This window comes from Callithrix jacchus, chromosome 14 (assembly GCF_049354715.1).
Source record: "Callithrix jacchus isolate 240 chromosome 14, calJac240_pri, whole genome shotgun sequence".
NCBI lineage: Eukaryota > Metazoa > Chordata > Mammalia > Primates > Cebidae > Callithrix > Callithrix jacchus.
This window is the reverse complement of record NC_133515.1, coordinates 94,856,920-94,884,691: the sequence shown is the minus strand read 5'-3', so window position 1 is coordinate 94,884,691 and position 27,772 is coordinate 94,856,920. Positions and strand designations below refer to the sequence as shown.

The 27,772-nt window shown below is 40.0% G+C and overlaps 1 protein-coding gene across 50 annotated transcripts in view; it reads right to left on the bottom strand.

The window, feature by feature from the left end:
• PUM2 (pumilio RNA binding family member 2) overlaps positions 1–26,476 on the bottom strand; it is a 106,783-nt gene extending 80,307 nt beyond the window's left edge. For 9 of the 50 annotated variants that reach the window (XM_035273122.3, XM_078349891.1, XM_078349900.1 and 6 more), the window contains exons 1-3: positions 26,096–26,349; positions 3,417–3,485; positions 2,368–2,492 (exon numbers count right to left, since the gene is read on the bottom strand). Coding sequence is in view for 22 of the 50 variants with exons in the window: in XM_035273119.3 (XP_035129010.1) it covers positions 3,417–3,467 (51 nt within the window). In the remaining 28 variants the exon portion in view is untranslated. Of the gene's footprint in view, positions 1–1,405; positions 1,481–2,367; positions 2,493–3,416; positions 3,486–8,041; positions 8,262–25,774; positions 25,872–26,095; positions 26,350–26,403 lie in introns of those variants that run through there. The other 41 variants (XM_008981086.5, XM_002758003.6, XM_008981090.5 and 38 more) reach the window with 10 other exon arrangements.
• Between the last annotated feature and the right edge of the window lie 1,296 nt (positions 26,477–27,772).

Here is a 27,772-nt window from a genome sequence, read left to right as displayed (position 1 = left end):
ATCCAGTATTAGATCACTACTGGGAATAAGGAAAAAATAAAAATGCTTAAAATATTATCATGACAGGTCGGGTGTGGTGGCTCACACCTGTAATCCCAGCACTTTTGGAGGCCCAGGAGGGTGGATCACTCGAGGTTAGCAGGTCAAGATCAGCCTGGCCAACGTGGTAAAACCCCTGTCTCTACTAAAAATAAAAATTTTTCTGGGAGTGGTGGCACATAATCCCAGCTACTTGGGAGGCTGAGGCAGGAGAATCACTTGAACCCAGGAGGCGGAGGTTGCAGTGAGCCGAGATCATGCCACTGTACTCCAGCCTGGGCGACAAGAACAAAACTCCGTCTCAAAAAAAAAAAATTATCATGATATTCTTCCTATTACAGTGAGTAAAGTTTAAGATAGAATTGTTAAGATAGAGATTATGTAGACAAATTATGATCAGCTATTGAAACGGTATTTGAAATGTCTGGTTTCCATTCCAGTTATCCCTAAGAACTTAGATTAATGCAAGAGCACTTGAGAGATGTGATTCATACAAAAAGTTGTTACTATTTTTAAAGTTAGTAAGTCATACTCAAGGTCATAATACTAGTGAGAGATCTAGGAGAAAACACAAGTCTCCTTAATCCCCTACCTAGTAAGTCTTCCACTTCACCACACTACATACTATCTCAGTACACAGATTTTCTTTAATGCTTTCTTTACGTATTATGGCGTTGGAAAGACAGGAGAAAGCGCTGTTTATCATAGTAAGCTATAAAAATATTCTCAAAAAAAAAAATACATTAACTCAGTGATTTAAAGTTAGACTCTGAATTTTTTGAACAATTTCAGACAAGACCCTCTTTCTTGTTATTTAAAAAATAAACAGAAACCCAGCTATATGTGCCCCAACAACCATGAGAAATTAAGAGGTATGAGCCTGTGCAGTGTGCCTGACTTAACACTACACTAATGAAGCAGAGTTCAATCTCCTATGGATAGTTTTACTCCTTTTAAGCCACATGCCATATGCAAATCAGTAGTTCTTTTGACAGAAATGTGCTATCAGGGTAAAAACAGAAAGGGCAAGTTTATGAATAGATGAATACAAATCTGTTCTTATTTCTGGATGCCTTCTGATGAGGGCTCAGTAAAGACATCATGATCTATGAAACACAGTAAATTTGAAATCAGTTCTACATGTAAATGCAACACTCTGTACATTAGAGATTTACGACACTTAAGACATAGTAAACAAAAACTATTTTTAAAGAAAGTCAAGATGAGGGCAATCTATTTAAAAAGAGTTTTGCATTAAAAAAAAAAAAGCATTTTTAGAAAACCTAAGAGCCAGAAACTGAAGGCTGCTTTTAATTTATTCTAATGAATGAATTCTGGTATATAACAAAAACAAAAAAAACCTCACCTGTCAGGAAAGGAGGAGAAGACTGGTGAGAGAGAAACAGGCAAAGAAGGAAATCCGAGAAAGGTTCCCTGCTGCCTGTGAGATGAGGAAAGATAGAAAGGCTTGTGGGAGAGAGAACCCAGAGACAGAAATCTCAGCAGGTTTCTTAGGTATCTCTTTGAGGTGACAGTATTAGTGTTTAAACTGTTAAGAAATAAAACCAATGAAAACATCTTATTTTAAAATATATTTTTACTAGATAAAGGTCACAGATATACTGACGTGCTGCTATCCACCAGGTAGCAAGCAGTCTAAACCCTCGTCACTTTTACTCTGCATATCTGACATGTCCAATAAGAAAGTCTGGATTTAAGCTTTTTTCTCTTAACATACCATTCAACCCAGCTACTCTTTTCCAAAACCCTCAAATACCCTTCCTCCATCCCCCAAATAACTTAACTCTTTCAACCAGTTTCTGATCATGACTTTTGATGTGCAAAGATACCTTTAAAATTATTAAATATTATTTAGAAAGGGTGAAAAAACCCACCAATTTGAAAACATATATACAATATACATCTAAGAAGTGATACAGGTAGTCTACAGTTAATGTAGGGGTATGACTTTACTTGTTCTTAAAGAATTATCAGCAAGTTCAAATTTGTCACAGACAAGAAGGTTGAAGCACTGTTCAACACTGCTTTTAAGATATATTATTCTGCTTCCTAAAGACCAAAGAAAACCAGTGGACAGGAAAAAACAAACGCCCTTTTCATCTGCCTCTTATTTGCCAACAGCATAAATAATGCCTAACCAGATACTGCACTGCAGTGAAGCTATAGATTTTGTTTAACCAAAAAAAAAAAAAAAAAAAAAAAAAAAAATCCATTTCTTCTATTTTTCTTAGGGCCGAGAATTTTACCTTATGCACTGGACTAACAAGTTTATTTTGGCAATACTTAAGCTTAAGCACCTTAACTCACCCTTAAATCAGTCCTCTGAAAATGACAAACTCTTTGGAAAACGCTGTTCTGAAGAAGGGGAGGGCTAGCTAGCTGCAAGGTGCCCTCTTGTGGCCCAAAGGAGAGACTTGGACTCTTTTCTGCATCTGAAGAGCACAGCATTGGATGGAGTGAGTCTCATGAAGGTCTCTATTCTACCAAAGTAAAATAATCTCCAGGAGCAAGCAGTTAATTACACATCTTAGGTCTGTTCACTGTTATCTTCCATTAACAAACTCTATGTTAGTAGTACAGAACATAACAAAAATAGATGTCACCACAAGAGTTTCCATCATCAGTTCTCTAAGTATTCATTAGCTATATGAAAACCTAAGTATTTGAGGCCTTAAAATACGTAATGATGAGGTTTACTTTGGTATCCCAAAGAAAATCATAGATTAACAAGAATGACAAAATCCATTAAGAAATGTAAAGTATCTACTATGCTGAGCATTCAAAGCTAATAATTTACAGGGGAGACAAGTATAAAACAAATTGTAACCAGCAATATAATAAAAGTCTGTATAAAGAACTAGAAGTCAGATGAAGTGCTTAATTCTAAGGCAGATAGCAGCTAGACAACAGATACATCTCAGTAAAGTCTTTAGAAGATTAGAAGTTTGTCAAGCAAACAGTTTTGGGTGAACAAGAGATTTTTGGAAGGGCGAATAGCAAACAAGTATGGCTAGAGCAAATACAGCATACATATATAAAACAGCAGAACAAGGCTAAAGTGTTGTTCTTGTTTTTATTATCAAAGCTAATTATAGTTCATTACCAAAATATAAGAAATTATCTCACCAAGTCAATCAAATCACCTAGACACAAATAATCACATTAAAAATTACTGCTAAAAGCTTTTTCTTTTTAAGTCAAAAATCACAACAGAATTGTACAATCTGAAATTGAAACCCCTCGATACAGTTTGAAAGATATGATCACTATTTCCAGGAAGGTTAATGGTTAAAAAAGTAGGTTCCAATGGCTCAAAATAAAATGAGATATAAATCTTAGTATCTGTAAACATTTACCTCTCCCATTCCCCGAGATTCTAATGCAAGAGCTTGAAAATCATGATTCATTTCATCCACAGATCAAACCTGTTGAATAACAAAAAACAAAAATTAGCACAAAGAAATGTTGAAACAGATTTCTTCAGTTATTTTTATTAATATTATATTGCTACTATGGCTAATATCAGCATGGTCAGAGATTGATTTCTCTATGAAGGCAGGTTTTCCCACACAGAGTCCATGATAGCAATCACCTTAAAACCTGTGGAAAAACATGAGGTCAAGGGTTCTTGAATTATTCTGTATGCCAACGACTATGTGAAGGTAATGAAACACTAAAGCCCAGAAAATGGAGAACAGTCTACACTTTTAAGAAAGAACTAGCAGAGTAAGGTATTTTTTTTTTTTTTAAATGGCATTTCTGCCTGAGGGAAGCTGAATGTGGAACAGGGTCCTTAAATTCCTTTAAGAACCGAGCCTTAATGGCCTTAAGAACAAACAGATAGAGTTTGGAGCAACCAGAGCTGCTGAAAGTAAGAAGGGGAATCCCAGAAAGGACACACCATGTCCTGTGTATGAATTATACTGGGATTTTTAGATGACCCTTGAACTGCACATATGTGGGACAGACACCAAGGAGCTCAATTAAGGCTAAAAGAATTGAGCAGAAATCTCTGCTGCTGACTACCACAAAAGTCACAGAAATTTGGAGGCTGAGTCCCAACAAAACCCAACATTTGGCTAGGTGCAGTGGCTCACACCTATGATCCCAGCACTTTGGGAGGCCAAGGTGGGTGATCACTTGAGGTCAGGAGTTTAACACCAGCCTGGCCAACAGGTGAAACCCTGTACCTACTAAATACATAAAAATTAGCTGAGCGTGGTGGCAGGTGCCTATAAAACCAGCTACTCAGGATGCTGAAGCAGAAGAATGGCTTGAACCCGAAAGGCGGAGGTTGGAGAGTCCTAGCTACTCTGGAAGCAGGAGAATCGCTTCAACCTGGGAAGCAGAGGTTACAGTGAGCCGAAATTGCACCACTGCTCTCCAGCCTGGGCGTCACAGAGAGACTCCGTCTCAAACAAACAAACAAAAATCCCAACACTCTCCAAAGAAACAGAAACATAACAGAATCTAGAGCTTCTTCAATACTTCAATCATGAAGTTTGGAATAATCTGTAATAACTAGACAGATGAGAAAAAAATGTGACCTGAGGGAAAAAATTAATTAATAAAGAACCACTCCAAGATGACCCAGGTTAGAATTTGCAGACAGGAATTCTAAAGCAACTACTGCAACTGTGTTCAAAGATGTAAAGAAAAATATGTTCCTAAGGAATGAACAAATATAAAATTTCAGCCAAGAAAGAGAAACTACAAAAATAGCCAATTCTAAAACTGAAAAAAAAAATCTTTTAAAATTTCACTGAATGCACTTAGCAGATTGTAAAACAACAAAAGGGTGAGTGAACCTGAAAACATATTGACAAAATTTTTGATTTGAAGAACAAATAAGAAAAAAGTGGAAAAAAATGAACAGAGCTTCAGTGACCTATAGAATGTCAAAGCCAAATAAAACAGAGATGATTTTCTAGGCCGGGCGTGGTGGCTCACGCCTGTATTCCCAGCACTTTGGGAGGCCAAGGCAGGTGGATCACAAGGTCAGGAGATCGAGACCATCCTGGTCAACATGGTGAAACCTCGTCTCTACTAAAAATACAAAGAATTAGCTGGGCACAGTGGCACGTGCCTGTAATCCCACCTACTCAGGAGGCTGAGGCAGGAGAATTGCCTGAACCCAGGAGGCGGAGGTTGCGGTGGGCCGAGATCGCGCCATTGCACTCCAGCCTGGGTAACAAGAGCGAAACTCTGTTAAAAAAAAATAAAACAGAGATGATGTTCTAAATTGAAAATGCTGTATTTAGGAAGCAAGAATCTAATTTTGGTGTGGTGGCTCATACCTATAATCCCAGCAGTTTGGGAGGCCAAGGAGGGTGGATCACCTGAACTCAAGGAGTTAAGAGACCAGCCTGAGCAACATGGTGAGATTCTGCTTTTAGAAGAAATTTAAAATTTAGCTGGGCATGGTGGTGCATGTGTGTGGTCCCAGCTACTCGGGAGGTTGAGGTGGGAATACTGCTTGAGCCCAAGCGGTCAAGGCTACAGTAGTAAGCCATAATTGTGCCACTATACTCCAGCCTGGGCAGCAGAGCAAGACCCTGTCTCAAAAAAAAAAAAAGGGAAGAGAAAAAAACAAAGAAAAGAAAGAGAAAGTAAGGGGGGAGGGAAGGGAAAGGAAAGGAAGGAAGAGAGAAAGAGAAAGAGGGGAAGGAAAGAAAATAATGTAATTTGGAGCATACATATACCGACTGAATGGTTTTGGGTATGTCTGAAGAACAAACAGAAGGCTAAAAGTTTTTAGCGAAATGTTATAGACTGTTTGACAGACTGGTACTAGACAAGCTTTTGAGAACTGGCAAGCTCTGACTGGTGAGTGACTGTGGTAGATGAAGCCAGTCTCCGAGTCATGGCAAGTTGTTTCAGGTGCTACTAGGTAAAACTGGTCTTAGGGTTACAGAGGGCCATTTCTACAGCTGAGCTTGCTGAAAATTTAATTTTTGGATCAGATGATAAGTGCTCAAGTGCCTTTTTCCTCTGGACCCTAGATTTTGATTTAATTGGGTGTTACAAGAATGACCTAACATGTATAACGTTCACAGGAACAATACCAAAAGGTGTAACTTACATATAACTGGAGTTCAAGGAATGACCAGGGTGGCAGAAATACTGAAGAAACAATGGCCAGAAATCTCCCCAAATTTGGTGAGAGTCAAATTTACAGATTTAAGAAGCTCCATGAACCCCAGAAGAGAGACAAATAAGAGAAAAAGAAAAAAAAAAGGCCCAGCGTGGTGGCTTATGGCTGTAATCCAAGCACTTTGGAGGCCAAGGCAGGCAGATCACAGGAGGTCGGGTGTTTAAGACCAGTCTGACCCCGTCTTTTAAAAAAAAAAAAAAGAAAAAGAAAAAAAAAAAATCCCACACCTACATTCATTATAAAAACTGAAAAATCAAAGATAAAAAAGTCCTCAAGATCACCAGAAGAAAGCAATATATTACATAAAGAGGAACAATGGTATATGAATGACTGCTAACTGGAACCAGAAACAACGGGGTCCAGAACATAAAGGACAAGATTTTAAAATGCTGAAAGGAGTGTCAATCCACACTTTTATACCTGCTAAAAATATCATCTTAGAATAAAGGCTGAAAGACTGTAATATTGGTAAAATGTAATTTTGGCCTTTGTCCATTTCCTGGCAAAAAGCTCCTAAAACCCCTGGAATGTCTGAAGTGATGGGTGTTTTCTGTATTATGTATGATAATGAGCTGACTGACTACTGGGGGGTTGGGGCACTGGTTACCAGGGGAACGATCCTTTTGATTAGAGAGTCTGAACTTTCAGTTCCCCCTTCCGCTTCCAGAGAGGAACTGAAGACTTAGTTGATCATCAAGGATTTTGACGCCTACATAATGAGGTGAGGCTTCTGCAAAATACCAAAAGGTCTGAGTTCTGAGAGCTTACAGATAGCTGAACTCTTGGAGGTTCCTGGAGAGCATACCTCACTCTAATGTATCTCTTCCATCTAGCTATTCTCAATGGTATCCTTTGTATGTAACAATGTGTTTCTCTGAGTTCTGTGAACTATTCCAGCAAATTAATTGACCAAAGAAGGTCAGTGGAACACCTGATTTACAGCCAGTCAGTCAGAAGTCTAGGTGACAACCTACAACTTGTGACTAGTGTCTGAAGTAGGAGGGACAGTCTTATAAACCTAAGCCCTCAATCTGTGGGAGCAGATGCTTTCTCTAGGGAGACAGAGGACAGAAATGAGTTAGAGAACACCCAGCTGATGTCCACTGGAGAATTTGCTGCAGAACTGACTGCTTGATAAGCATATCAAGCAATACATGTGGGGTTATAGAAATGTCCTGTGCTTTAACAGTACAGTAGGAGAAACTGTGTTTTTCACCCTATAGCCTTACATTTGGTGTCAGAAGTGGGATTTGCTAACACAGCTCTGGCTCACAGAAACATGGTCTGGTTCAAACAACTTGGGGAGGTTTGGGAATAGAAAGAACGAAAGGACGAGAAACTTTTAATTCCTAGGTAGCCATGTGATCGCTCACAGGACGGAACAAGAACTGTGCTGCTCTTTACAAAAGGTAAAAGTTACCAATGGAACTTAAAGATGGACTTCGCTGGATGTGTAAGAAAATGCAGACTAATTCTGAGGAGAAATATTCAATCCCTTGGTTACTGTTATCCACAACAGATAAAATAAAGTGCTAGGTCAGACCTTAATGCACGACCAACCTCAGATTTCAGTGACTGAGCTTTGGCCACCTTAAAGCCTTAAAGCTGTCCTCCCAAGAGAAAAGTTATGCAGAGACAACATAAAGTACCTCTAATCTAAGGGCCATGGTTACCAAGAAGTTAGTCAATGTGGGAAAACGGTAAAGTCAAGAAACTGTTAAAAACCAGTATCTAAAGCAGGAATTAAAAAAAGAAAAATGAAAAAACCAGTATCAGTAGCAGACATGAATTTTTCTCAAGAGTCAAAGTAAGCACTAGAGCTTTTACCTTTTTGCTTACTTTCAGGTTTTTATCAGTAGTCCACATAGATGAGGTCACATAAGTTAAAGAACCTCTGGATAATTTTAAGAGGGCTCTTAGCTCTTTGGATCCATTCTCACTGTTGGGATAAATCACACCCCTAGTGTAGGTGTCAACATTTTAGGCTTTGCAGGCCATATGATCTCTGTGGCAGCTACTCAACTATGCCTCTGTAGCAGGAAAGCACCTATAGACAACACCAAAATGAATGAGCACAGATATTTCCCGATAAAACTTGATAAACTGTAAAATTTGAGTTTCATGTGGTTTTCATGTGTCGAAAATTATTCTTCTAAAATTTTTCCCAACAATTAAAAAATACAACAACCATTCCCACAGAGGTGCCATACAAAAACAGGTGATGGGTCAGATTTGGCTTGCAGGCCACAGTTTACTGACCTCTGCTCTATTTCACTTTCTCTCTTGACTGCCCCTTAAAATGCAAATACACAAAATCCACTTCCAAATATGAGTATCCCTAAAGTTAAGCACCAGGGCTTTGCTTTTAACTTTTTCACTTTTACTACTTGACGTGTTTTTGTCAACAAATGGGGGTTTCAGATCATATCTAAATGGAAGTAATTTTATTATCTTTCAATGATCAGGGTAGTTATAGTAAAAAGACTTTAAAGTTGAAGGGATCAGGAGACAGTTGCCCATACGCCACTAAGTGGGACCCATAAATTTCTACAGTATGTCAATCTGCTCTCTTAAATAGCTACAAATGCGATGTTATCTGATGGCAGAAAAGTTGGAATTTGGACATAAATTTAGTGACTTTATCCTCAATGATTAAATCTTAGGCAGAAAAGATCTTTTCGAACAAGCAACAGAACCTACTAGCAACTGGTTATATACTATTTCACTGTTTATTAGAAAAAATATGTATTCAGAGCTATGGCACAATGTACTGCTAGGGGTATAAATTCTGTCTTCAATTATTTTGTTGGTCTGCATTATTAAAGCTCAAACCTTCAGTATTATTCCCTCTAATAAATAATTAGAACTTACCAACATAGAAAATATATGATAGAAACTTTTCTTTGGCCAAGACGCAGTATAATCTTATATTTGAATTAAAAAGTCATTTTTGAGGTTATGACTGCTTTCTAGCAAAAGAAAATAAATGATAGTGTTCTTATTTTGCTCATTCTAAACTTTAACAATATTAGCTAATTTTTCTATGGGCAGATTATCACTAATGATGTGAGGAAAAATAGGTGAAGCACTCAAAATAACAACCTGATTCAGCTCCGTGATAGTTTTCCTATTTACTAGTGCATAATTCAAAAAGTCAACAACTGAGCACAGTGGCTCACGACTATAATCCCAACATATTGTGAGTCTGTGGCGGGAGGATCACTTGAGGCCAGGAATTCAAGACCATCCTTGGCAACATAGGGAGACTTATCTCTACAAAAAATTTAAAAAATTATCCGGGCATTATGGTGCATGCCTGTGGTCTCAGCTATTTGGGTGAGTTTAGAGGATCGCTTGAGCTTGGGAGGTTGAGGCTGCAGTGAGCCACAGTCAGAGTAAGACCCTGTCTCAAAAAAGAAAAAGAAAAAACAAAAACAAAAAATTGACAAATATCTTGCATAAAGAACCAAGAAAATGCACTGACATAGAATACTGACATCACTAAACATATTTGTTTTGGCTGGGCATGATGGCTCATGCCTGTAATCTCAGCTCTTTGGGAACCCGATATAGGAGGAAGACGACTTGAGCCCAGACGTTCAAGACCAGCCCTGGGAACATAGTGAGACCCTGAGATATGGTTTGGATCTGTGTCCCCACCCAAATCTCATGTCAAAATGTAAACCCCAGTGTTGGGGGTAGGGCCTGGTGGAAGGTGACTGGATCACTGGGGCGGAGTTCTGATAAATGGATTATTGCCATCCCTTCAGTGCTATTCTTATGATAGTTTTTCTAAGATCTGGTTGCATGACAGATGCATGTCACCACGCTCGGCTAATTTTTGTATTTGTATAGACGGGGTCTCCCTATGTTGCCTAGGTTGGTCTCAAACTCCTGGGCTCAAGCAATCCTCCTGCCTCAGCCCCTCAAAGTGTTAGGATTACAATCGTGAGCCATCGCCCACAGCTGGATTGATTTTAATGAACATAATCATTGAACATTAGGGGTATCTACAGCAAACAAACAAGTGCTGAATTCCTAAGGAATACTTTCTTCTGCTTAGCAAATTTAATCCTTTATTGCAAATCTGCCAACAAAATATTTTTGTTTACCAATGCCATTTCTCATTCACATTACAAAAGTAAATCTATATCCAGGTTTAGCTATTTATAGAAAACCGTCAGCCTTCAAAGATTTAGCAAAGTTTCTACTATTCAAACCAACTCTCAGTCATTTCTTATTTTTCTGAGGGCATAAACTGAATTACAGTTTTTAGTGACGATGAACAAGTCACTTAGCTAGTGGGTCAATCAAAATCTATGTGAACAGTTTGTTTTTTAGTCCATATACTTTCATGGGGGAGTTATCTATGCTTGTTTTACCAGCAAGGCAGAAAACTCTGTAAAAAAGAATAGTATTATTGACTCAATTATAATAAGGAAAAGTCAAGTTTTATGTTTTGAATGAAATTTGGCATAAAAGTTAGTGTTATCAATATACAGACTTACACAAACCAGAAAGCTCCTTCAAAGACCTTATTAGCTCAAAGTTAAAATCTTTTAATTAAATGTTTTATTTCAGCTCCATAATTCAGACAAATCTACCTATGTGCAAATATAAGATTTCTGTTCCATTAAAATTCTCTAAAAGGGGAATCGCCATATATTTGAGCTCTTACAGAAGTCTCTCATATTACAATGCATCCTCTCCACTGACTTATTTGGAGAATCAAAACACTGCTTAAGAAAAATTGCCCTATCTTGAAAAATATACAACTTATAGAAAATCTACACATGAAACAGCCTCAATCTATGCTGGGTATTGATGTGTTAGGTATTGCCAGAGAGAAGCATGTCAAATAATTTAGATGGAAATGAAGATGACAAGCTTTAGAAAACTGTTTAGATAACATAAAAAGTGGTTCTCTTTTTTTTTTTTTTTTTTTTTGAGACAGGGTCTCACTATTGCTCATGCTGGAGTGCAGTGGCATTGACGATGGCTCTCTACCGTCCTGACCTCCTGGGCTCAAGTGATCCTTCTACCTCAGTATCCTAAGAAGCTGGGATTACAAGCACACACCAGGTATACCCAACTAATTTTTGTATTTTTTTTTGTAGAGACGGGGTTTGCCAGCCATGTTGCCCAAGCTGGTCTCAAACTCCTGAACTCAAGTCATCTATGCCTTGCCTTGGCCTCCCAACATGCTAGGATTACAGGTATGAACAAACGCACCTGGTCTAAAAAGTGGTTCTAAAGTCAATGATATATTACGAAATGAGCAGTATTTCTTTCCTTTTTTTTTTTTTGAGACAGGGTCTTGCTCTGTTGCCCAAATTGCAGCCTTGACCTCCCAGGCTCAAGCAATCTTCCCATCTCAGTCTTCTGAGTAACTGGGACCCCAGGTGCCATCAGGCCTGGCTAATTTTCTTTTTCTCTCTCTTTTTTTTTTTTGGTACAGATGGAGGTCTCGCTATGTTGCCCAGGCTTATCTTGAACTCCTGGGCTCAAGTAATCCTCCCACCTTGGCCTAACCAAAGTGCTGGGATTACAGGCATAAGTCACCACACCTGGCCTAGTATTTATAAATTAACATTATTTTCTGTGATTTAAAATGTGACATCACCCTAATAGTGGAGTAAGACATTATATAACTCATGATGTAATGTAGTATGAAACACTACCACCACATATGAAGAACTACCTTAAAAAAAGACTAAGCTTCAATCTAATATTATAATACATCTACTCATCTAAATACTGATTGACCAGAAATGTGAAACAAAGAACAAATTTAACAGTTACATAAAAAAGTAACTGCCAAATCCAGAATATGAAAAAAGAAAAAAAAAAAATCACTTGATTTCACTAACATATTTATAACATAAAATTTTGAAAGTCAGAGGGGGAAGCAGATTACATAGACTGTGGTATAGGCAGGCCTAAATGTGAAAAAAAATTTGTGTAAGCCTTGTTTGAATCCTGCTTCTCATAAACCAACTATAAAGGCTTCTTTGAGAAAAACCAGGGAAACTCAAATATAGAATGAGTATTAGATAACAGTAAGGAATTATGTTAGTTATGATACTAGCAAGAGGATTGGGTTTGTTTTTTATAAGTCCTCATCTGTAAGAGAATTTATGCTTGAAATGGCATACTGTTTTGGATTTACTTCAAAATACTCCTCTAAAAAGTAAAATACAGGTTTAGATAAGATTTCACACAATGTGGAATACAGATAAAGTTCACAATACTTACTATTCTATGTGTTTGAAAACTTCATAATAAAGTTTAATAAATGAAAAGGCTAGTTGGTTAGAAAAATATAAAGTTTAATAAAATACATACAGCAGTTTGACAAAAAGCCACATGAAGCAAGTGGTATTTAAGCTGGGCCTTGAAGGTTAGTTACACAATTTGGACAAAGATTTTTTTAATAACATTTATAAACTGCAGTTTTATAAAGGGGGTTAGTAGCCGGGCACGGTGGTTCACACCTATTTTCCCAGCACTTTGGGAGGCTGAGGTGGGTAGATCACAAGGTCAAGAGATCAAGACCTTCCTGATCAACATGGTGAAACCCCGTCTCTACTAAAAGTACAAAAAATTAGCTGGGCATGGTGGCGCATGCCTATAGTCCCGGCTACTTGGGAGGCTGAGGCAGGAGAACTGCTTGAACCCAGGAGGCAGAGGTTGTGGTGAGCTGAGATTAACGCCATTGCACTCCAGCCTGGGTGGCAAGAGCAAAACTCCAACTCAAAAAAAAAGAAAAGAAAAGAATAAAGGGGGTTACTGTGCTTGAGGTTAATTCACTTAGAGTCCAAGCCTTCACATGTGCTTAATTTGGCTAATTACTTCCTCAACCATACTTTTGACTAGTGTATGAAAAATTTTCCTAAAAACTGATTTCCAAATAAGCTCAAATTTTGGAGACTAATTTTTAATCAGACAACCTTACCCTAAAGAGAATAACAAATTTTATTGAGTACGCATTTTATGCCATAGATCGTACCAGGCACATTATATATAATGCTCACTACAATCTAGCAAAGTAGATACTGTATCCTTACTTTGCAAGTAGGAAAATAAGTTACTAAAATGGTAGAGAATGCAATAGTATCAAAACTCTAGAAGTCCCATGCTCTTTCCCATACCAGCCAAGTATAAGCCATCACTAAAGGAGGTAATGTTAATTACATCACTCTCTAAAAGAACTCTTTCCCTTGGCCGGAGGTGGTGGCTCATGCCTGTAATCCCAGCACTATAGGAGCTGAAGCAGGCGAATCATTTGAGGTCAGGAGTTCGAGACCAGCCTGGCCAACATGATGAAACCCCACCTCTACTAAAAATACAAAAATGATCCAGGCGTGGTGCCGTGTGCCTATAACCCCAGCTACTTGGGAGGCTGAGGCAAGAGAAACACTGCTTGAATCTGGGAGGTGGAGTTTGCAGTGAGCTGAGATTGCACCCCTGCACTCCAGCCTGGGGGACAGAGCAAGACTGTCTCCAAAAAAAGAAAAAAAGAACTCTACATACCGTCTAGTAAAATAAATAAATAAATAAAAACATTTAAAAAAAGAACTCTTTCCCTCAATCTTTCTATTGCTTTCACTATCCCAGATGCCTAGACAACTCTTTACCATTTGTCCCTTCAAAGTTTGGCTCAAATGCCGCTTTTCCTAAAACTGACCCCAAACAATCTTTCTCTTAATTCCCACAGAATTTAATTGGTAAGTTTCAGTATTACTAATACATCTTGCCCATTAAATTTTAAAACTTTTCTACATTCTAACAAGGAAAGAAAAAAATCCCACACAATCTCATCAACTGTTCTGGTTATGCTAGTGTTCCATGAAATGTTAACAGTAGGAATACTAAAAATATAGTAACAGGGAAGGGAAATGAAACAATAAGAATATTCCAGATTATCACATGAAAAGGCAAAGTGAAAACTAATCTGTGCTCCTATCACCCTAGTTATGTAAAATCAGGATGCAAGCATAAATGGGCCAGGTCACACTTAACCATTAATAGTGATCACACCTCAAAAAAGGATACGCATGATTTTTACATTACATTTTATATTTCTTAACTCCTAGAATGTTTTCCACACACTACTTATATCTTTTAAAATATTAAAAATATATATAGGATAAAATCACAGCACATTTATATAGTTCTTATAGTCATGTTAACTTGGAAATCAATGGCTTTATATATGGTAGAACTCAAATATTTAATAAATTAGTTAATAACATGCCACATCTAAGCACTAAAAATAAATGATCTCTATAACTTATTTCAAAAAAATATATATGTTTACTACAATGTATGAGCAAGACTAGATTTTTCCTAAAATATACTTACATGCAGGATATGTATCATGACTTGCAAAGAAATTACAGTTGGGCAAGGTGGTACATGTCTGTGTAATCCCAGCTACTTAGGAGACTGGGGTGAAAAGAATCACTTGAGGCCAGGAGTTGGAAAATGATCAGGGCTAACCCATTTCAAAAAAAAAAAAAAAAAACAAAAGTACAAAAAAAATCTAAACATCACTTAAAAGAAAAATACTTTCAGTCTTATTTGTAAGCTTCCAATTGTTTTAGAGGCAATATAAAAGAATCTACATGTACACTCACTCAATACTTACTATAGTAAATATCTCTAGCCTGACTTTTACACCACCAGGTTTTAAAAAACCAAAGTCCAGTTTGTAGATCTAAATATTCTCTCACCATCTGACTTAAAAGAAAAGCAGGCAGGGCGCAGTGGCTCATGCCTGTAATCCCAGTACTTTGGGAGGCAAAGACTGGCGGATCACCTGAGGTCAGGAGTTCAAGACCAGCCCAGCTGACACACTGAAACCCTGTCTCTACTAAAAATATAAAAATTAGCCAGGTGTGATGGCACACACCTGTAATGCCTCTTGGGAGGCTGAAGCAGGAGAATCGTCTGAATCTGTAAGGTGGAGGTTACAGTGAGCCGAGATTGCGTCACTGTACTCTAGTCTGGGCAATAAGAGCAAAACTCCATCTCAAAAATAATAAATAAGAGAAAAACACAGGATAAATATTTACAAATGCCATTTCATCTAGGTTAGTTCTATCCTACTCTTTTGATAAATTCCTCAGTGTAAAAAAAAAAGGGTCAACTAAATCATACATTTAATTTAAAATCAATATATTTGACAGTATGCTGTGATAAATGTGACTTACATGCTGCTAGCTTGCAAAGTATTTTAGGATTGTCCTTTGCTTTGTAATGTATTCTTTAACAGGTTAGGGACGGAAGAAATGAATTGGTTAAAAAAAAATCTGTCATTACTCCTATCACCCAAAACTAACATTGATTTGAAATCAGAAAATACCAGTAGAAGTGAAAATATGCCAGTTTCACTCCAACAGCAATGTAAGGAAGGATTAATCACAAAAGAAAGTTAACTCTTTGGTGCCAAAGTTTAACTACCTGGGGTAAAATGCACAACAGTAAGATAGGGGATGGATCAGAGTTCTACCTTTCTCAGTACACATACGGTGAGGACCTGATAACTGTTCCCAGAAGACTAAATGCACTAACAGATAGAGTTTGGAACTCTTCATGTATCCCTCAGGGATAGGAGCACCCCAATTTTGAGATCACTGGTTCTCAAACATTTAACATACATCACAGTCTAGGTAGGAGGATTTCATAACTACAGTTGCTCGGGTCCCACGTACCAAAGGCTGGCATGAATTAGTATGGGCAACAAGACAGGCAGATTTTTATTAGTATTTTATAAGCTCTCCAGGTGATGCTTCCCTTGTGTAGATATGGTTGAAACACTGATACATCACCATATGGCTAAGGAATATATTCACAAACACTCCAGAGGTTTCCCAACTAAAAAATTTTGTTAGTATCAATCTTCATGGTGTAACAGGAATCAGAATCAAAAGACCTAGAATATAGTTCCAGGTTGGCACCTAGCTAAACAAACTCAATCTTATTTGTCCATTTGCAAATGGAAACAATAATGCCTCCCTCATAGGGCTATTGCAAAGATTAAGTAAGGTAACACATGAAATTGAAATGTAAGTGCTTTCTAGAATATTAATGACACATCAAACTTAACTTTTTTTGTTTGTTTAAAAATCAATATGGAATTCTTTGGACTGAGCCCAGTGCCTCATGCCTGTAATCCCAACACTTTGGGAGGCCAAGGCAGGGGGCTTGAGTCCAGGAGTTCAAGACCAGTCTGGGCAACATAATGGGAGCCACAGCTCTTACCTGCACTTCCCCTACCCTCACAGAAAAAAAAAAAAAAAAAAAAAAGTTGACCCAGAAGTTCTCTTTTGGAAATTTACTTTGAACAAACAGCACCAACACAAAATAATTAATAGATATTTATTTACTGCAGGACCGCTTATATGATGGTACAAAATTAAAAAGAGTAAGCTAAAATCAACATCAGAAAACAGTTAAATCAACAAGCCATTACAAAAATTACAGGTAATTAAAGGTATATGTAAAATGTCCATGATATTAAGTAAAAATACCAAGTTGTCTAAGGTGTATCATATGATCCCATTTTTGTTCAAAAAAAGGAGGGGGGCAATGTACGACTACATACATTTGTGTAAAGTATGGAAAAATAAACACCTCACTCAACTCTGGTGAAGGAGGAGGTACTGCTGGCTTTATGTTTGTATTTCTCCATGTTGTAAGACTCACTGAAGTTAGCAAAATAAATTTTTTAATGTTTTACATAAATATAGCTTAACTGCATTACAGTTTGGAAACTAACAAAGTACAAAAGTTACTGTGTTACTTTTTGTTTCTATTAGTACTAGGCTGAAAGTCCAACAAATGAAAACTTGTCTCACACAGCTATCTTAGTAATTTTCAATTGTTATACACTGTCAACTAGAATTAATACTTTATCAAGGAAAAACAACTTAAGAAATGTTACCTAGAGGCCAGACATGGTGACTCACATCTGTAATCCCAGCACTTTGGGAGGCCAAGATGGGTAGATAACTTGAGGTCAGGAGTTGGACACCAGCCTGGCCAACATGGTTAAACTCCACCTCTACTAAAATATAAAAATTAGCTAGGCGTGGTGGCAGGCACCTTCCATCCCAGCTGTTAGGGAGGCTGAGGCAGGAGAATCACTTAAACCTAGGAGGTGGTGGTTGCAGTGAGCGGAGATTGCACCACTACACTTCAGCCTGAGCAACAGAGTGAGACTCTGTCAAAAAAAAAAGAAGGAAGGAAAGGAATGGAGAGGAAAGAGGAAAGAGAAAAGGAAAAAGGAAAGGAAAGAGGAAAGAGGAAAGAGGAAAGGAAAGGAAAAGAAAGGAAAGGGGAAAGGGGAAGAAAGAAAAGAAAAGAAAAAAAGAAATGTTAACTAAATTGTATCAGAGAACTAAAGGAAGAAATCTGCATGGTCTGAGACAACTGGAAAAAAATAACAATTTTAAGAAGCAGTCTTTAATGCAGTTTCTTTAAGTGTGCTCCTTATTCACCGACTCAGTGTTCTCAGAAGTAAATGGTCCCTTGTCCAATATATTTCAGGTATGCTGCTCAGTGGCACCCACTTGCTCTTTTGCAAGCTCTGCACACATGTTCAATCTTTCCTTCCTTCTGTTATTGGCTACAAGAAATCCTACAATTAAAACTGTTAAACCTTAACCCAGTATTACCATAACTTTTCTGTATATGTTAACACAAATACATTTTATGTAGTGTTTCTAGTCATTTCCAAGACAACTTAAAGAAAAAGGAATGTGAGGTATGAAACATATTAAATTTTCTCATAAGACTGGGTAAACCAGATATTTAATTTTTATCTAGGAAAACCCTAATTTATGATGATTAAAAACTTTAAAACATATTTAGTTTATTATGACTTATGTATAGTCTAAGAAATATATATCAATTGTATACATCTTTGAAGTAAAAGGAATCACGTGATTAGTATGAATTATGATTTTTGTCAAGAATAAGTCTTGAATTGGTTAACTTTAAAGTGAGATGAAACGACCAAGCCAATTTCCTAAAGATACACCACCAAACATCTAGGTAGAAATGCATGAAGAGAAACCAAATCTGTGTTAGTTTCAAGTATTAATCATATATATATTTACAGATGGGGTCTTACTCTATCACCCAGGGTGGAATGCAGTGGTGCCATAGCCTCCAAACCTGGGCTCAAGCAATCCTCCTGCCTCAGCCTCTAGGATTACAGTAGTGCCTCACTATGCCCAGCTATATCATATATTTTTAAAGGGGTCTGTGTTCTCAAAAAAAAAAAGAAAAAAAATCTTGAGTATAATTTAAATAAAATTTAAGAAGACGGTAAACTATCTTATAGGAAATACAAAAAAAAAAAAAAAAAAAATAGCCAGGTGTTATCGGTACATGACTGTGGTCCCAGCTACTCAAGAGGCTGAGGTGGGAGGATCACTAGAGCCAGAGAGGTCAAGGGTGCAGTGGGCCATGTTTGCAACACTGCACTACAGCCTGGGTGACAGACACCCTGCCTCAAAAAAGTTTCTAAATAAAAATAACTAAATAATTAAATAAAACAGCAAATAAACTAGTAAGTTTAATGCTAACTAGTCATACTAGTAATTGTACGAACAGTGGGTATATACAATTCTCACTATCCACATAAAGAAATCACACCAATTCCTTGGAGGCAAGCTTATTCCTAACACTAAGCTTTAAAAGAAATTTCTGTTGCACATGGTGGCTCAATCCCAGCACTTTAGGAGGCCAAGACAGGAGGATTGCTCAGGTTCAGGAATTTGAGACCACCCAGGGCAACAAATTCGAGACTAGCCAAGGCAACACAGTGAGACCTTGTCTCTACAAATAATAGTAAAAAATATCTGGTGGGGCATGATGTGTGCCTGTAGTCCCAGCTCCTCAGAAGGCTGAAGTGAGAGAATTTCTTGAGACCGGGCAGCTGAGGCTGCACTCCAGCCTGGGCAACAGAGCGAGACACCTACCCCCATCCCAGTCTCAAAGAAAAACGAAAGCTATTTCTTAAGTGGAGCATTATTGAGGCAACAGAGTTGTAACAGAAAATATCTTCAACATTCCTGTAACAGATGCAAGGTTTCATAGCCTTTCTCTTTTTTGTTTTTGAGACAGAGCCTCACTCTGTTTGTTGCCCATGCTGGAGTGTACTGGAGCAATCTTGGCTCACTGCAACCTCTGCCTCTTGGGATCAAGCGATCCTCCTCCCTCAGTCCCTCCAAGGAGCTGGGACTACAGAGTCACCATGCCCAACTAATTTTTGCATTTCTTGTTGAGATGGGGTTTCACCACTTTGCCCAGGCTGGTCTCAAACACCTGAGCTCAAGCAATCCACCTGCCATAGCCTCCTGAAGTGCTAGGAATACAGGTGTGAGCCACTGTGCCCAGCCTCATAGTCTTTCTTATAGCGAGCTCCTGAAGGAAAAGTCAAAATACCTAACTCCTAATATAATCCAAGGAAAGTAACTACATAGTAATTCCCTAAGGTATGACTGTCTAAATCTTCCTAAATTATAATCCTGGATTGTCCATATTAGATAAAGGACTTCAATCTGGTGGGCTTCTACCTACTTCTCCCATCTCTCTTTTGCCATTCTCCTTATAAACTGCACCTTGAGCACTGCCATTCTCCCGCATCAGGATTACTACCGCTATCAATTCCTCTGGCCAAATGCCACTTCACTCATCTCTGGACTAAATTAACTTCTCTAAATCTTTTAAGATTCTGCTTTACCTCTTGCGGAAATCTTTTCCTGTTCCTGCAGTCTCTACCTACATGTGTCCATGGCACTCTTTTTTTTTTTTTTGAGACAGGGCTGCCCTCTGTCACCCAACCTGGAGTGCACTGACATGATCACAACTCACTGACTGCAGCCTCAATCTCCTGAATTCAAGTGATCTTCCCATCTCAGCCTCCCAAATAGCTTGGACTATAGGTGCACACCATGCCAAACTAATTTTTTAATTTTTTGTAGAGACAAGGTCTCCCTATGCTGGCCAGGCTGGTCTTGAATTCCTAGACTCAAGTGAAGTGATCATCCTGCCTCAGTCTTCCAAAGTGTTGAGATTACAGGCATGAGCTACTATGCCCAGACCACAGCACTTTTATAATACCACCTCAGTGGCAGTTAGCGTACATTACTATAATCACAAGTTAAACTCTCTTTTTCTTTACTTTCCTATAAAGGCCTTAAAAACAAGGATCACGTATTACCATACCACCAACATCTAAGGACAGAGTGGCACGATACATTTGCAACCCTCAAAAAAATGTGTGCAGGTTTCTGGTAGTCTAGCTTGACGAAAAGATACAATTTTAATATTCATACTACAAATGGACTGAATGCCCATACTCCATGAATATTTTCTCAACCACAATTCTGAAAGAATTGACAAACAATTCACCTTTATCAAGAGCTTAGAGTACTCCTATTTTTGCTAGCGTAGGATGCACATAATTCAGAGATTAAAACAAGAGCACCTGAGACCCTCCTTTGGCTAAAAAGTAAAAATATAGTACGTCTATAGAAAGGTAGTCCAAGAAAACACCTATAGGCAAAACTTGGAGCCATTATCCTCTCAACTTCAAAATATAATTCTGTTCATGTTTAATTGGTTTTAAAGATTCTTTGTTTTCGCATGTAATCATGCTAAAAGTACTGATAAAATACTATGGAGATGTTCTTAAAAAACTAACTTAAAAATGACCTGGTCATCAAAATGCAGAAAGATGTACGTAGTTCCCATCTGTATATATTTTTGGTATTTATAAAAATCATACAGTGCAATCCACATTTCTTTCTTCCTACAGTTTGCTTCATTTGACTGCCTAATAAAGACCTATACTTAGGGGCACTCTGACTCTAACACTCATTTGCCTTCTCTCATGTCTGAATGAGTAAGACCAACTGCATCTTTATCTTGCTGATCTTAAGTTTTTCAGAAACTGCCTAGAGTCAGGGATCACCACTTCCAGACCCAGAACTTGTTACTCTTGTCATAAGATGCCTACTACAATAGACCAAAGAGCTATCCTCAAACCAGGTTCCCTCCATTGGCGTATTTTTCCCCAGAACTAAAAATGTAAATAATCTTTCCCTACTGCCCCACCCCACACCCCATGACCACATCTAAGTGTGTTGGCAGCCAGCTGCAGGATCCATTTCCCTGGGCAGTACTGACTAGGTGGTTTTGAGTACAGTTTTATAGCCAATTGCATCAAGCCCCTTCCAGGAAACATTTTAGGGGGCTACTGGGGTTCAAACATATTTTGCTCCAAATATGGTAACTTTATTTTTCCTGTCCCTTTTGCAGTCAATCGAACCATCTAATACTTCAATTACCTCTCTTCTCCTTTTACACTTCATGCTTCCTTTTTTTTTTTGTACTTTCCAGCTACAGTGATAGGCATGTAAAGTGTGTACATTTGGATATTTCCCAGTACTCTAAAATCTTTTATTCCTCCACAAGAGAATAGTGAGTGAGAAGAGGTGAAGTGAAAATCAACAAAATGCAACCTGAAAATGGATGAGATTCAGTAGCTAAACTTGCAGAATGGAGCTTGCTATTGAAGCTATGCTTTTGCCAACATGCTTAAATAAACAATCTTTTTAAATATTTAAAGCACTTAAGAATTTAAAAAAACCAAAGGTCAAACAAAACTTTTAATTAAGTACTTGTGTTTAATTAGGCATGTCTTCATTTTTCATTTAAAAAGATGTCTCCAGTTATGTGAAGAAAAAGTCACTAAGAAAAAAACACTAACACGTCTCTAAACATACTGCTACATGAAAACGCAAAGAAAAAGCATTTATCATGCACCTTCCTAATAATTCTACACAGTGTTTCACTCACTGGAAAAGCTTGAAAAAAGAAAATTTCCACTTTTTCAACTACAAAAGCAATTAAGTTTTCTTAAAAAACTGTCTCCTGTCTATATTGCCAAATATAAAAATCACTATTAAAATATTAGCTCCTAAATGACAGGGTGTGAGGAAACCTTTTTCCATGCTAGAATTCAGAACTGACTGAAAGACAGTAGTTAGACTGGTGCTAATCCAAAGACTTCCTTTACTACTGATAAAGCCAGAGTGGAGACATAATTAATACCAAGGCTAAGTGGGCTTCCTAACAACACACTCCAGAGTTATTCTAACCCAGTCACAAGCAGCACTGAACAACTACTGTCCTCTGGAAATGGGGAGTCTAACTTTGGTAGTCTCATGAAAAAGCAGGGCAAATTCAGTGCTTTCTGCAGGAAGAAGATTCCCAGAGAAAGAGAGAAAGGGGTTCAGCCATATTTCATGAGTGTTCCCTCTTAAAAACTCATCAAAGCAAAGTGAGGAGGTTTGAAAACAGGAGCAAGTCAGACTATTTTAATGCATTCACTAAAAACAGCAAGGGTTTGGCACTGTACCTCATGCTTGTAACGCCAACATTTTGGGAGGCCAAGTGGGGAGAACTGCTTGGGCCCAGGAGTTTGAGACCAGCCTGCGCAACATAGCAAGACCTCACATACATATGTATTTTTGAGGCAGAGTCTTGCTCTGTCACCAGTCTGAAGTGCACTGGCACGATCTCAGCTCACTGTAACCTCCGCCTACCAGGTTCAAGAGATTCCCCTGCCTCAGCCTCTGAAGTAGCTGGGATTGCAGGCATGCGAGACGTCCAGTTAACTTTTTGTATTTTAGTACAGACAGGGTTTCACCATGTTAGCCAGGCTGGTCTTGAACTCCTGACCTCGTGATCTGCCCACCTCAGCCTCCCAAACTGCTAGGGTTACAGGCATGAGACACCATGCCCAGCAACCTCACTTATATTGAAAAAAAAAAAAAAAAATTTAAGAAAAAAAGCAAGAAGGGCTGGGCATTGTGGCTCATGCCTGTAATGCCATTACTTTGGGAGGCTGAGGCGGACAGACTGCCTGAGGTCAGGAGTTCAAGACCAGCCTGACCAACTTGGTGAAGCCCCATCTCTACTAAAAATAAAAATAAAATTAACCAGGTGTGGTGGCACAGGCCTGTAATCCCAGCTACTCGGGAGGCTGAGGCAGGGAACTGCCTGAACCAGGGAGGTGGAGGTTGCAGTAAGCCGAGATCTTGCCACTGCACTCCAACCTGAGCAAGAGAAAGAGAAAGAGAGAGAGATAGGAGGGAGGGAAGGAAGGAAAGAGAAACAAAGCAAGAAATCTACTTAATATGCCACAAACCAATTTACCTGGCTATAAGTGCAATTTTTATCTTAATCATACCTGTTAGTAAAATGGTCTCAAGCTGTGAGTGCAGCCATGCAGACAAAACCATGTGAAAATCAAATATTTAGATATTTTAAATATCTGTAAATTTTAAGAATATGAACAAATATAGAGCATTTCCATATCTTAGAAACCCAACACGGTATTTAAGTTAGGACATATGCGGAACTTGAGTTCAGGAGACAGGAACCAACCTCCACTTAAAATTATGCAAATCGTGTGAGAATCTATAAAAAGGAGACAGCTTGGTCACTGAGAAAACTGGCTGTGAATTTCACACCTGGCCCAAACCTCTGGTCATAATTACATTTACCTAAGATAAGCAAATTATCTTTCAACACCAGAAATGTTTACAAACAAGCCGGTTACTGGTTCTGCAATCTGGGCAGAGGTGGGAGGATGGCTTGTGCTCAGGAGTTCGGCCTAGGCAACATAAGAGACCAGCCTAGGCAACATAGTGAGGCTCTGTCTCCACAAAAGACGCAAAAATTAGCTGGGCGTGGTGGTGTGCACCTTCAGTCCCAGCGACAGTTACTCAGGAGGCTTAGATGGAAGAACAGTTGGAGCCCGGGACACAGAGGCTAAAGTGAGCAGGGATCTCAGCACCTGCACTCCAGCCTGGGCATGCCAGACCCTGTCTCAAAAAAAAAAAAAAAAAATTATAAACAAGTATGGAATGCTGAAGAGAAACAAAATCCAAGTATTATTTGGTAATTTGTATACAGTATTTGTAACGCCTGAGAATTTAGCCTAAAGTGACAGCTTAATTTATGTTCTTTTTAGAAATTGAAATCTTGCTAAATACTGAAACACCTAAGAAAACTTTGGACTCAAGACAAATGAAGTTAAGGAAAGCATGTGTTAAACACAGCTTAAACTGTTGGAAGATGCATAAATTTGTTAATGGCAACTGTAACTCCTAACAGCTAGACTTGTAAACAGATTTAAAAAGCTGGAGTTAGGTCGGCGCGGTGGCTCAAGCCTGTAATCCCAGCACTTTGGGAGGCCGAGGCTGGTGGATCATGAGGTCAAGAGATTGAGACCATCCTGGTCAACATGGTGAAACCCCATCTCTACTAAAAATACAAAAACTTAGTTGGGCATGGTGGTGCGTGCCTGTAATCCCAGCTACTCGGGAGGCTGAGGCAGGAGAATTGCCTGAACCCAGGAGGTGGAGGTTGCGGTGAGCCGAGATCACACCACTGCACTCCAGCCTGGGTAACGAGCAAAACTCCGTCTCAAAAAAAAAAAAAAAAAAAAATAAAAGCTGGAGTTAAATCCTCAAGAAACAGGTTTCTGAAATGTAATTTTATTTTTAAGATTATCGTAAACCTTTTCTGCATACAAACTGTCCACATGGACACCAAGAAAATTTTACACAATGCAATTTCACCAAAAATCAGAATTTTAAAGAAATTCTTGCAGCACAGAAAATGCCATCATTTATTCATAACTGAACAAATGAAGTAAATAATTTTTTAAAAGACTAAGAATAGAAACAAATTGAAAATACTCATTTTTGTATTTTTTTACAGGATTCCTTAAAGTCATCTTCCAATACTCCACGTCACATGAAGAGTCACCTACTAAACACCAAACCTAATCATTAAACAAGCTTTTAAAATCCTTCCATAACTCCCTTTATTAAAATTGTTTTCTTGACATACAGTACCTTTACAGGTATTACATTTCTTCTCAGTATTTACAAGCATTTTTCTCATGTTTTCCTTCAACAGTTTCACCAAACATCTGCCCCCCAGTTTTCTCAAGTAAAAATCAAGTACCAAATCCTGACATGACGCCTTATTGCACCTAATATGTTGGCAATACATTCCCCTCTCCAAAAGTTTACATGTTAGAATGAAAAGCTAAGTAGGTTTTCTTTAGCTGTGTTCTCAAATAACACTAACTTTTACACGTGTTTGGGCATAAAACTTTAAATGTTTTCCCCAAAAATGTGACCCAACTCAGATACAAAACTACTGCTCAAACGGCAGAAGCCGCTGATCTTGTCTTTGGTTTTAATTTACATATTTTTCTGAGTATCGAAATCTGTTCCTAGAACAAAACATAACCTAAACAAGGCGAACGCCAGTCACGGCTTCCTACCCGCGTCTGTCCACGGCAAGCTTTTCCTGGACACACTCGGGCCTTTGAAAATGCCCACACTTGTTTTCATAAACCCACTCCTTCCTCTTCACCCACTTGCAATCCGCATGCTTCCCTGGGGCCACCCGGCCTCTCCCCCACTTTCCGAACCCAAGGGCGACAGCTCGGTCTCTAACCTCCAGCGCGCCGAATCGGAGGGAGACCCGGGTCCGCGCCCCATGCCCCCGAGGCGGCGGTGGCTGCGGCGATCCGGAGGGAAGGAAGCGGGAAAGCGGCCGGCGCGGCGCCCCCTCCCCCGCGTGCGCACACCCCCTTCCGGCGCCCCTCCCCCTGCATTGTGCGAGCCGGCCCCAGGCCGCACAGGCCGGGGAACCCCGCAGGCCCCGTCCGCCCTCCCACCCGCGATCGGCTACCGCTAAGGCCGCCCCACAAAGCCCAGGGAGCCAGCCTCGGCGGCGCCAAAGGACCGGAGAAAGAGCAAGCGCGGAATGACTTACGGGGCTGCTGCGGCCGCGCTGCCTCAGCCGGGGACACCGACCGTTGGGCACACGGCGGCGTCGCTCTTGGCGGTCCTCCCCCTCCTCCGCCTTCGGTGGCGGCAATGTCTTCTTTCTCCACCTACCACCCTCCCCCCCCACCCCACCTCCTCCTTCTCCTCCCCCTCCTCCTCCGAACCACCGAAGTACCGAGGGTGAGACACAGAGACTCACAACAACATGGCTGCCACCGCCGCCTCCCCTCCCCTCCCCCCGCCCACCGGGCGCGCGCAATGCACCCCGGGAGAAAGGGGAGGGGGAGCGCTCACCGAGGCGCGGCTCCTTTCAATGCCTAGCATCCCTGCTCCCGCGCTCCCGCCGCGCGGGCCCGGGGCGCTCTGCGCGTGCGCACGCTCTCTGCGATCTCACGTGTTCGGCCGCGTCTCCGGCGTTCCCTCCCCCGCCCTCACCTTGTGGGCTCGCGCTTCTATTCCGGACTGTGTCGCCGCGGGACTCGGACAGCGCAGGCGTGCTGTTGCCAAACGCTGTGTTAGCTGTCTTCCCGCGTGGGGCCTCGACTTCTGAATCCTTTCACCCTCGGCTTCCTCCCCAGTTGCTCATTGTTTTAGCCCAACTGCGTGTGCGGGTGTCGGCGCCCGCGCCGCCCACCTTGGGGTACTCCTGGCATTTCGCTTCCGGAGTGCTGGCGCCAACCAGAGCTGGACGTTAATTCAGGTCTTAAGCTTTCACCCTGTGCCTCCCCACGATGGAGATGCGTCTGGGCGTGGAAAATTGTACCCCACAAGAGGGTTGTCACTCTCGTGGTTGCACCCCAGGCTAGTGGAGCCAGCTCTCAGCAAATTGTCGGCTCCCAGTGCTTGGCCCGGGTGCACACAAAGGAAACTCAGGTCGGTCTCCAGCTGGGCCAGTGATTCTCACTCGTTGGCTGTCTTTCCTTCTCGCGGACCTAACGCTCTCTCCTCCCGGGTTTACAGGCTAGTTGGATACCAAATCTGCCTTGCTGTCGTGGCCCCGGTGCAAAGCCGCGGTGATTCCAGGATTGTAACCTAACTTGCTCCAGGTCACACAGCTGTAACAGGCACTGTGTCCGATTTGTTCTTGATGGTTTGCACAGCTCCTGGCTCTCCTGATAACGCTGCACTTCGTAAACATTCAGGGCCTTCTAATTACTTGGCTTAATGTATGTCTTCCCTAGGCGACTGTGAGCTCTGCGAGGGCAGGGATCTTGTGTTTTGTTCCACACTGTGCCCCCAAGTGCCTGTTGAATAAATAGGCTCTTCGGCTTTTAGTTATTACCGAAAACTGTCTGACATTGAAATGCATCCCAAGCTCCTACCTTAGGCTCGTATCTCAGGCTTCTAGATATTTTCACTTGAATATTCCTCTTGTCACCAAGCACGTTAAAAAATGAAGTCACACCCATCCCCTATCCCCGACTCTGGTATTGTCTCTATAGTTGGCAGTGCCACCATCTAATCATTCCCCAGATTACCCCTCTGAGAACCATCCTTGTCTCTCCTCCTATCCCCCATTCCAAATATAAATAACTTACCAAGCCTCGCAGATTTTTACTTCCCAAGTAATTTTGGAGACAGTCTCTTCCTCTGCCTCCTCACTAATACTAGCCTTGCTTCCCAGGTCTGAATTTCTGTAGCTGGCTCTTAATCAGCTTTCCTG